Below are 11,299 nucleotides of genomic sequence, written 5' to 3' on the forward strand. Positions count from 1 at the left end.
CATCCTGATCATACTTGTCAAATTATTATTTTTTAATAATAGTAATCTGCAGTGTGGGAAACAGTTTGGGCATTTTTTGTTTAACCACTTCCAGACCTGCTCATGTACATTTACGTCGGCATTTTAAAGATGGATATCTCGTAACGGCAACAGCTGCTGCCACAACCGAGGTATCTATCTTTAGCATGAGCGGTCCTGTACACGATAATGGTGGTCTCCGCGGCAGATTCGCCGCGAGATCGCCGTTATCGGTGGCGGGAGCGGGGCCCCCCCCCCTCTCCCGCGCCCTCCGCCGCTTACTGTAGCCGTCGGTAGCGGCGGTGGCGATCGGGACCGTTCGGCAGCTGACTGGGGACGGGACTGAAGGAAAAATCTCCTTCGCCCGTCCCCATAGCTCTGCTGGGCGGAAGTGACGTCAAAACGTCAGTCCCGCCCAGCCTCTTAAAGAAACATTTTTTTTGTCATTTGAAAAAATGACATTTTCAATTTATTGTTTATTTTTTTTGCATTTTAGTCTAATTATGAGATCTGAGGTCTTTTTGACCCCAGATCTCATATTTAAGAGGACCTGTCATGCTTTTTTCTATTACAAGGGATGTTTACATTCCTTATAATAGGAATAAAAGTGATCAATTTTTTTTTTTTCAGTGTAAAAAGTAATAAAATAAATAAAAATAAATAAGAAAACAAAAAAAAAAATTTTTTTTTTAAAGCGCCCCGTCCCGACGAGCTCACACGCAGAAGCGAACGCATATGCAAATAGCGCCCGCATATGAAAACGGTGTTCAAATCACACAAGTGAGGTATCGCCGCGATCGTTAGAGCGAGAGCAATAATTCTAGCCCTAGGCCTACTCTGTAGCTCAAAAAATGCAACCTATAGAATTTTTTAAACGTCGCCTATCGAGATTTTTAAGGGTAAAAGTTTGACGCCATGCCACGAGCGGGCGCAATTTTTAAGCGTCACATGTTGGGTATCATTTTACTCGGCGTAACATTATCTTTCACAATATATAAAAAAATTGGGCCAAATTTATTGTTGTCTTATTTTTTAATTCAAAAAAGTGATTTTTTTTCCAAAAAAAGTGCGCTTGTAAGACCGCTGCGCAAATACGGTGTGACAAAAAGTATTGCAATGACCACTATTTTATTCTCTAGGGTGTTAGAAAAAAATATATATAATGTTTGGGGGTTTTAAGTAATTTTCTAGCAGAAAAAACTGTTTTATTCTTGCAAACACCAAATCTGAAAAACACCTAAGGTCTTTAAGTGGTTAAATATCCAACCGTGTAGCTGGAAGCTGCGTGGAAATGGGAGCTTTGGATTGCTCTGTGCCTGGGCACTGCAGAGAGGCTTTCCGTGTGGCAATATAAACCGGACTGCTTTTCCTTACACTATCCAAATATAATTTTAAATAAAGTATATTCATTGTACAGAAGAAGACACAAGAATTGATTCTTAAGCCTCATACACAATCGGATTTTCCGACAACAAATGTGTGATGGCGGTGTTTTGTCGGAAAATCCGACCATTTGTACGCTCCATCGGACGATCGGTTGTCGGAATTTCCAAATTCAAAAAAAGTGTTGATCAAGCTGATTGGGCCTTATATAATGATTGGTCCAACTTTGAGATGTTTTTCACTCCTCCTGATATTTTTCATATCTTTTACCCTATTGGACGGAGAGTTTAAAAAGACATGGACTGTTCTCCCTGTAGTAAATAATTTACTGTTTCCATTGATGGCGTTCCCTCCTTTTTATGGATTCAGTTGATAAGTGTTTGGAGACCCTTTTTGAGGTCTTCCTTTGCTTTGGCAAATCATGTACTGCAACCTGCCATTGCTAGCTTGTCACTTGCCCAGGCCATGGCAAACTCGACTGCAGAAAATAATCAACTTTTCCGGGGTCTCCAAACTTTCCTAACCAAGGGTCAGTTTTTTTGTCCTTTAGACTTTAGGGGGCGGACTGTGGGCAACGGGAGCAGAAAATGTCCTGGGGGCACTGGGAGTAAAGAGTGCCCCATCATTGGTGTCAGTAGGAGAAACAGTGACCCATTGTTGGTGTCAGTGGAAGGAATAGTGTTTCCTCTCAGTGGAAGTAAAAGCAAAGGCCCACATCCGGCCCCTTGGCTATAGTTTGGAGACTACTGATTATAGATGATCCTAATCTTGTTGCAAGGTGCCTTCAGCACTGATTTTCTTTGCAGATACCATGGAGAACATAATCCCTCAGATCGCCAGAATATACCTACTTTCTGTGCATATGCACAGAATATTATAGCTTGAAGGGGTTGTAAAGGTAAAACATTTTTTTCCCTAAATAGCTTCCTTTACCTTAGTGCAGTCCTCCTTCACTTACCTCATCCTTCCATTTTGCTTTTAAATGTCCCTTATTTCTTCTGAGAAATCCTCACTTCCTGTTCTTCTGTCTGTAACTCCACACAGTAATGCAAGGCTTACTCCCTGGTGTGGAGAAAGCCTCTTAAAGGGGGAGGGGGCGAGCAGGAGAGTCAGGACACTCTCTACTTTGCAGATAGAGAAAGGAGCTGTGTGTTAGTGGGCGTCCTGACACTCCTGCTCGCCCCCTCAAGAGGCTTTCTCCACACCAGGGAGAAAGTTTTGCATTACTGTGTGGAGTTACAGACAGAAGAACAGGAAGTGAGGATTTCTCAGAAGAAATAAGGACATTTAAAAGCAAAATGGAAGGATGAGGTAAGTGAAGGAGGACTGCACTAAGGTAAAGGAAGCTATTTAGGGAAAAAATTGTACCTTTACAACCCCTTTAAAGAAGAATTTTTTTTTTTCACAGGGGACAGGAAGGTTATAACTCCTGACGTTTTTTTTTTTGCCATCTCTGTCCCCTTTTGGAAGATTACTTTTCTGAGGATTTCTGACAGCAATAAACACCTAATGTGTTCTAATCCACTGCAATTCTGAGGAGAAAAAAAAGTTTTGCACTTTTACTCTTAAGCTTGGTCAGCAGAACACCCCAGTGAAACATGTCTGCTTAGGCTACAAAGTCTGTTGACCCTTCTTGTTCTTCCTGTGGGCCTGTTGCAGAAATTTTGGTTTTGTTGCCTGCCCCTCGATGTATTGCATTAGCATTCTGTATGCTGTGCCATTTTTTATATGTAGCTAATAACGATCAATAAGTGTATACTGAGTGGCCAGCTTTTTTGCTATAGATAGACTGTATTGGGGCTAAACAACCCAGCCTGAGCACGGGTCTTCAGCATTTTACTTAAAGGGTCACTAAAGGAATTTTTTTTTTTTTTTTCCGCTAAATAGCTTCCTTTACCTTACTGCAGTCCTGGTTTCATGTCCTCATTGTTCATTTTTGCTTTGATGTTGCTGTAATTCCTCTCTGTTCTGGACACTTCCTGGTTGTCTGTTTCCTGATCACCACAGTACTGGGAGATTTCTCACTGTGGTGACTAATCAAGGAGGTGTGTCTAAAACCCCTCAGCACCAATCCAGTTTCGTTTTGCAAAACCTTCACTGCTCTCTATTGGCTCTCTGGCTCTGTACATCAGAGAACCAGGACACAACAGCAAAAACGAAACTAAATTGTAAGCACATTATATGATTGGTTTTTATCTATTTTTAATCATTTTTAAAAGGAATCAGTTAACTATTATGTCTCTATACCATGTAAACAGTCATTTCAGCAAAAAAAAATGTTTTCCTTTAGTGACCCTTTAAGGTATAAGCAGTTGAGGTTGGGTATGTTTTTTTGTTTTCCCGTACTAACTTCTTATGATCTCTCTCTTAAAATGATCCTGCCACTTCAGGAAAAGAACAGGTTCACTTATAGTCTTTGTATTGACAGAGGAAGCACCATTTCTGTCTCTTTGCCTTCTCTGATTTTGATCAGTGTATCCTCTAAATCAGTGTTTCTCAACTCCAGTCCTCGGGGCGCACCAACAGGTCATGTTTTCAGGATTTCCCTCAGATCAAACTGCTGTGGTAATTACTAAGGCAGTGAAACTGATAAAATCACCTGTGCATAATAATGGAAAGCCTGAAAACAAGACCTGTTGGTGCGCCCCGAGGACTGGAGTTGAGAAACACTGCTCTAAATCAGGGGTCTCAAACTGGCGGCCCTCCAGCTGTTGTGAAACTACAAGTCCCATGAGGCATTGCAAGGCTGACAGTAACAAGCATGACTCCCACTTGTAGTTTCACAACAGCTGGAGGGCTGCCAGTTTGAGACCCCTGCTCTAAATATTGTTCTGCCTGTGCAGAATGTTTGTTTTTTTTTTCCGGCAAATCTCTTATAATGGTTAGTAACTAGCAGTTTTTTTTTTTTTTTTTTTTACAGCTACTTCCATCTTTGCACTGAAAGAGATTGGTCTGGAGCCAGAGAACAAGCACAGGGCAGTCCCAGACCCAGGTAAGATGATTCAACTTCAAGTAAGCATCTGATTTGTGCATGATCCTCGCCCTCAGCACATGTACACCGACTAGGGGGGCATGTGACGGAGTCCATGTAACAGCACTGGGCCCATCACCAAGCACTGGTGCTCTTGAACCCACTTTGTCAAACAGGCAATCAATGCTGAGAAAAGGTGCCACATCCCCAAGCAAAATGTAGCAAAAAAATGTATATTGGGTGAGGCTTTTGAAGGTACCAAACAAACATGGATATGTATAAAATACAAAAGTTTATTGTACAAACATTAAAAACAAGCAAAGGGGTTCTAGTATGGGGACCCCGTACACATCACTATCACATCAATGACATACGAATACCCATGTATTGAAAAAATACAGAAGAGGTCACTAGTGCATAAATAAAATTCCAACTTTTGTTGTCTTCTCTTTAGGGGATTGGTGTGATGGGTCATCTCTACAAAAGACAATATGATGACTAAAGAGTACAACAAAAGTTTTGTTACAGCAATATAAGAGTATATAATAATATGACAAATAAAAACACTCAGTGCTGGTGACAGGGATGAACCCAATCAAAGATGCTCTGAAATCACATCAGGCAATCGGATGGGCAGGAAAGGGCTCAAGGGACAAATAACTGCTGTACAAAAAATTATGTATATATAAATAAGAACATTCTTTGGCATATATTTAAATGTTCAGGTATTGTATTAATATATTAATGCAAATGTGATAAAATCGTAGCTTACTTGAGTCAAAGCAGTATAACACTGCTACCAAGCCAAAATGCTGTGTCTGCGGAAGTTGTCTAGATCTTCCACTCGAAGGTAGTAGATAAAATATATATTTCCAATCCAGAATCTATGAAAGGGGGAAAAAAAGATGAAGAGACAAAAAGTCTCTGGAAAATGCAGTGAATGAAATGAACATTTTGTACACTTCAAATAAAGCTCATACAAAAGGGGGGAAAAAATGGGGGAGCAGTGCTGCCCTTTAGCGCAGCCAGCAACACAGAGTGGCCAGGGTGGTGAATCCCTTCTGCCGCTCTGCGTTGCAGTGTGAATTGGCCCTAAGGGTTTGGGTGGGGTAATTGTTACACTCCTGCACCAAGCAATGCTAATGCCCAATTCCTGATGCCCAAAGCAATGTACCAGTCTTGAGGATTGCATATTGGCAGCATTCAGCACTTTGTAGGAGTTTTAGTTAACCTAGTTAAAGGGAAACAATTGTGTTAGGAGGATTGGGCACTGGCAATCCAGAAAATGGTGGGCCGGGATAACTCCTCTACTCAACATGCCTCTGTTTTTGTTGTCTTAGGAGATGTACGTTTTTTCTTCAGCTCTGCTTAAAAAAGTCAAAGCAGCCTTTTGCTAGCTTTTAGTTCTGCTTTTCTTTTTTCCTTTTGCATTCTTCTTTCATCGACTTTAGTCACTGTTCCTCACAATATAGCTGCTTGAGCAGCTATCTGGATCGACCATTCCTAAACCTGAATTTGGAATGCCGTCCCAAATTCCCACTGGACTGAAGGTGACGCTAGCCCGGAATGTGACCTTCAAGTACTGGGCGTGTATTGTGATGCTTTTAGGACCTGTGTGTACAGGTAAAGGCTAGCCAAAGAGTATGTTCCAGGTCTATAGCCGTAGCACTGCCTCAATGCTTGCCCAGCATTTGCAGACTCACTCTGTTGAGTGTTGCCATTCGGACTGAAGCACCTGAAATGACGACATTGCTAATTGCAAGTGAGGGACTGATTGTGAACCCTGGCGAGTTCTTGGATAGATTGTCTCTCTTGTATTCAGGTGCAGAGAGCGCAGCTTTTATGGCCCGTACACACGGCCCGAAACTCGAACGAAAAATACAGCTTTTTACGCAATCGTACGATAATCAGATCATCGGTACAGAGTTTTCGAGAGCCAATCACAACAATTCATCCGATATTATTCGATCTGACAGGCACAAACAAATTTCTCGTGCGATACCAGATCGTACGATTTTCATTTAGTCGGTAAAGTTGTCGTTTGAAAATACAAATACATTACAACACATGACATCACTTTTCGTGACTTTAGTAACCTATTCAATTTCTACTTCCGGCTATTAAGCGAAACAAGTCAGAGGATCTGTCGTCTGATTTTCGGATCGTGTGTACGGGCCATTAGGCTCATAGGCTAATCCCTTGCTTCTGGCACCCACTTGTGCTACTCCTTATCTTTAATGCACCTTTTTCACCTTGTCCTTGGATTTCCTCCATTCCTGGACATCTTTCTCCAGTGCATGTGTCAACTTAGTCTCTAAAGCTGGGCCCTACTCTTTCCCTCAGGATATTCTCCTGTCCCTGGGACATGAAAATATCTTTATAGTACATAGTACCCCTCAACATTGCTCCTCAAGAGGTGCTCCCTAACCTACTAGGTCGGTGGGGACCAGATCTGACTGTTCACTTCCATGATTCAGTACTGGATCCTCGGTATCATTCAGAAACACCTGCACATATGGATGGGCGCTCCCATGACCTCCTGTGAAGAGTCAACTTTGTGGATCCTTGTAGTCAGCATCTCATCAAAGGGCTTTAACACCTGCAAGATCTTTCTCAGTCAGGTTTCTCCAGGTTCCAGTGTTGATACAGCAACTGTCACCTGTGGACAGTTTTTTTAAGTCTTGAGCATCAGGTTGATTTTCAAGGTCCTCCCTCTGATGAGGCAGCTTTTCCCTTTTGGTCAAAGTTTAGGCCTCATCCAGTTCAGATTCAAGTTTTGGCCTTTCAGGGGGCTGCTGGCAGTTCTCAGTTCTCACTTGGGCAGGTTAGCAATTGTTGCTCTTCACCCCTCAGTTGTATTGCTTTTGGACACTCTGATAGTATCTGATCTCCTGGGTCCCTCAATGGATGAGAAGCAAAACAGGATTTTTGTAGTCACTACAAAAACTTTTATTAGAGTCCTATTACGGGGCGCAGTTCTCACCCCTGTGTGTGTTCATGCTTATGTTACTGCTTGCTACAGATTTAGGTATGCTGGGTAGGGGAGGTGTCATCCTGAGGCTGACCTAGAGTTTTATTTGCCAGTGTCCAATTCCACCCGTAGGCAGCAGTATAACCCAACAGTATCTAAATTCCTGTGTCCCTCGATTACACGCCAAGAAAAAGATTTTACAGCAAGTAGAAAATGTAAAAAAAATTTGATTGCTTCTTTTATTAAAGTGATACTAAACACAGGCTGTTTAGGAATACATACAGCAAGAAGGGACAATGTAAATTAATCAATATACAGCTGGATATATTTACAGGATGGGCCAGCTCTTTCCCAGCCTGTCTGCAGGGAAACATAAGTAGGAGGATCTTCTAGTCCTATGCTGCTGGTCACATGTTCAAAATAAAAAAACACCCTTTGGAATACAGAGTAAAAATAAATAATATAAAAAAACTGTTTTAAGCTTTCATACAAATATTTATTTGAAATCAGTTTTATTTATTTTTTTTGCCAATAACATGGTGTGGTGGATTTCTGCCAATTATAGACTGAGTCATAACTTTTGCACAGAGCAATCAATAAACGCTTATTGTGATTTTTTTTTTTGCCAAAAATGTGTAGAAGGATACGTATCGGCCTAAACTGATAAAAAAAATGTGCTTTATTTAAAAAAAAAGGGGGGGGGATATTTATTATAGCAAAAAGTACAAAATATTGCCTTTTTTTCAAAATTGTCGCTCTATTTTTGTTTATAGCGCAAAAAATAAAAACGGCAGAGCTGATCAAATACCAAAATAAATCACTCTCTGTGGGGAAAAAAAGGACGTCCATTTTGTTTGGGAGCCACGTCGCACGACCGCGCAATTGTCACAAAAAGTGGCCTGGTTAATGACTGTAGAAAAAAACATCTACTGACAAAAACAGCAGCTGTTTAGGCCCCTTTTACACGGACGGATATAATGGTGCTTTTAGCTGCAGATTTTCTAGTTTTCTACCGCAGCTAAAAGCACACAATGCTTTCCTATGGCCCCATTTACACACAGCACTTCGCTGCGATTTTGTTACGTTTGGTGCAAATAGAAAAAATAGAATTTAATGCGTCCAGGTGCGATTTAGCGCAGCTATATGCACATAACTGCAGGTAATCGCAGTCTTTTGTGACAACTGCGGATAGCAGTGTGAGGGAAAAAAAAAAAAGAACAGGAAGCACATCATAATAAAAAAAAAAGTTGCTATGGGAATGACTACCGCAGCTAAACGCCGCCGCATGTAACCGCACGTAATCGCAATGTACAAATGCAGCTAATCGAAGTGCCTGGAGCCTTGAATTTCACAGAACATTTTACATGCTTTTTAACTGCGGCAAAACAGCCGTTCGCGTGAAAGGCGCCTAAAAACGTCCAGTGTGCATGAGGCCTTATGTCTTTATCTTTATGTCTGTTATGTTTAGGAATGCGATTGTTTAGCCTCCATACAGTAAACCTGTTTTTCTTTTTTTGCAGTTAATGTACAGTCTCGTAGACTCAGTCTTGTTCTCGGGTGAATGCTTGGCGTCCCATCTTCGACCAGAAGAGTGTTGACCCTACAGCTGGAAACAGACTTGGGCCAGGCAGAGGCCTGAAGGACTGCATTTTGTGCCCGCATTTGGAGGACAAGTAAAAAACGTGGATATTAGGCTGTGCCAGCATGTGGCACCTGCAGTACCCATATAATCTTTCCCGTTGCCGTGCGGACACTCTGTGCCGATCTGCTGCTGTTCCTCCGGGTATTTTTTTTGCCACGCTCCCTGCCGTGTGTCATCCCGTACCCTCTTCCCTCCTGCATTGTCTCTCAGCCTCCATGGTCTACCCAGTTGTTTCCTTTTTGTTCTTGGGAGTTCTAGGATGTGCTTAGTTCTTCAACCCCCAAAAATTTACATACAATCCTAATATCAAGAACTTTTGGAACCTTAACAGAGATCTTCTCTGTCAAGTCGGCTAACGACTCAATACATGAGGTAGAAGACTCATGATCTACTCTGGAGGACAGATTTCCAAAAAAACACGAAAACCTGGCATCTTGCAGGAGCTGTAAACACCACTGTGAGCAGGGGAGAGGCTTTTGGAATTATTTTAGGAATGCTACACTTTGTTGTGAGCTGATGAGGAACGGTCATGAATACAAAAGGGAGCTTTTGTTGCGATCCTAGTTTTAAGGGCTGGTCTAGGCCTCGACCCAGTTGATTGGTAAAGGGCTTCTTGTTATTATTTTTTGTAAACCCTTGTTTACTATTGAGTAAGTTATATTGTGGGTGAATCGTATCTCTCGTCCTCGTGGGTGAGCTGAAGGCCACAACGGTGGTCGCTCTGGCGGCAAATGGGTCTCTGGTTAAGTCACTTTACTTTTCTCAGGAATAAAGAAGCAGGGCTGTGCCTGAGGCAGAAATACTCAGTATTATAAAAGAACGTCTTGTTTACTATGGTCTCCAGTAACATGCAGGTACCAAAGCTTTGCAGGAGTCTAGATGAAGAAGGATATGTAAGAACAAAAAAAAAAAAAAACTATTGTTTTTTAGTTGTGCGTAGATTCCTCTTTCACCTTCCCTGTAATAATACCTTTTAGTTTGACACCCAGGGGAGGAGCAAGGCAGAGGCTCCACCTCTCTTCCTGCAACATATCGGATGTATGAACAACCAATAAAACCGTGAAAAATAAAATTGGCGTTTAGTCATGCATTGCTTTATTGACTCTTATTTATGTGATACTGAATGATACCCAGCACATCGTAATCTATAAATCCATATACATCAGGGCTTCCACTCTGCTGTTCCTACGAGTCGGTTCACACAGGGGCGGCACGACTTCGGGGGCGACTCGGCCAGGCGACGACTTCTAAGGTGACTTGCAAAATGACTTCTGTATAGAAGTCAATGCAAATCGCCCCGAGCCGCCCGAAGTCGTACAAGAACCTTTTTCTAAGTCGGAGTGACTTGCGTCGCTCCTATTAGAACGGTTCTATTGACTACAATGGGACGCGACTTGTCAGGCGGCTGTGTCGCCTGACGAGTCGCCCCAGTGTGAACCAGGTCTACCAGTCATGTACTCATTCATGGCAAACCTAGGGCTAGTCAAAGCAGCTGGAGGAAGCTTTATGTCCTCTAGGCTGTGGGGACTTGAGCAAGGATAGAGTCCCTGTAGAGCAGTGGTCATCAACCCAGGCCAGGTTTTCAAGATAACTGAAATACATCACAGGTGATCTCATTTGCTGCTCAGGGATTGCAGGATTCTAGTCTGCATCTCCCCAAGGTAATACATAAAACCTGGCCTGTTAGTGGGCCCTGAGTATAGGGTTGACGACGACTGCTGTAGAAAACCAAACCCTTAGCTTGGCAAAGCAACACGGCTAACCAGGATCCAGCATGTATTGAATAGTGTAAGCCACAGGTGTCAAACACAAGGACCGAATCTGGCCCTCCAGGCCATTTCATGTGGCCCTCACACCTCTCCTGCAGCTGCAGGAGAGCTCCGGCCCTCCTCAAAACCACTACTTTCTGCTTTTAAGCAATGCATTCAGCTTCTTCCCAGCAGCAACATAGGGAAAGGGGGTGCACTGTGATGTAAGGGAGAGTGGGGGACTCAACTTCTGATGGTGGGGTGGCTCTTGACATCTAATGTAAGGGGAGGGAATGCGCTGGACATTTAATCTTACACATACGACCAGACCTTTGGATGACAATCAATGCTGATGGGTCCCACGATGAAATTTAAATTTGACACCCTTGGTAAACCAATTATGATGCTCCATGCCAGTGTTTCTCAACTCCAGTCCTCAAGGTGCACCAACAGGTCATGTTTTTAGGATTTCCCCCAGATGAAATGGCTGTGGTAATTACTAAGGCAGTGAAACTGATTAAATCCCCTGTGCAAAATAATAGTAAGCCTGAAAACATGACCTGTTG

The 11,299-nt window shown here is 42.4% G+C and overlaps 1 protein-coding gene across 2 annotated transcripts in view; it reads left to right on the forward strand.

The window, feature by feature from the left end:
* CDK16 (cyclin dependent kinase 16) overlaps positions 1–10,073 on the forward strand; it is a 57,309-nt gene extending 47,236 nt beyond the window's left edge. For both annotated transcript variants that reach the window (XM_040324357.1, XM_040324358.1), the window contains 2 exons: positions 4,322–4,393; positions 8,864–10,073. In XM_040324357.1, the coding sequence (XP_040180291.1) occupies positions 4,322–4,393; positions 8,864–8,904 (113 nt within the window). In that variant the 3' untranslated portion in view covers positions 8,905–10,073. The remainder of the gene's footprint in view (positions 1–4,321; positions 4,394–8,863) is intronic.
* The last annotated feature ends 1,226 nt before the right edge of the window (positions 10,074–11,299 follow it).

The sequence above is a fragment of the Rana temporaria genome, chromosome 9 (genome assembly GCF_905171775.1).
Source record: "Rana temporaria chromosome 9, aRanTem1.1, whole genome shotgun sequence".
Classification (NCBI taxonomy): Eukaryota; Metazoa; Chordata; class Amphibia; order Anura; family Ranidae; genus Rana; species Rana temporaria.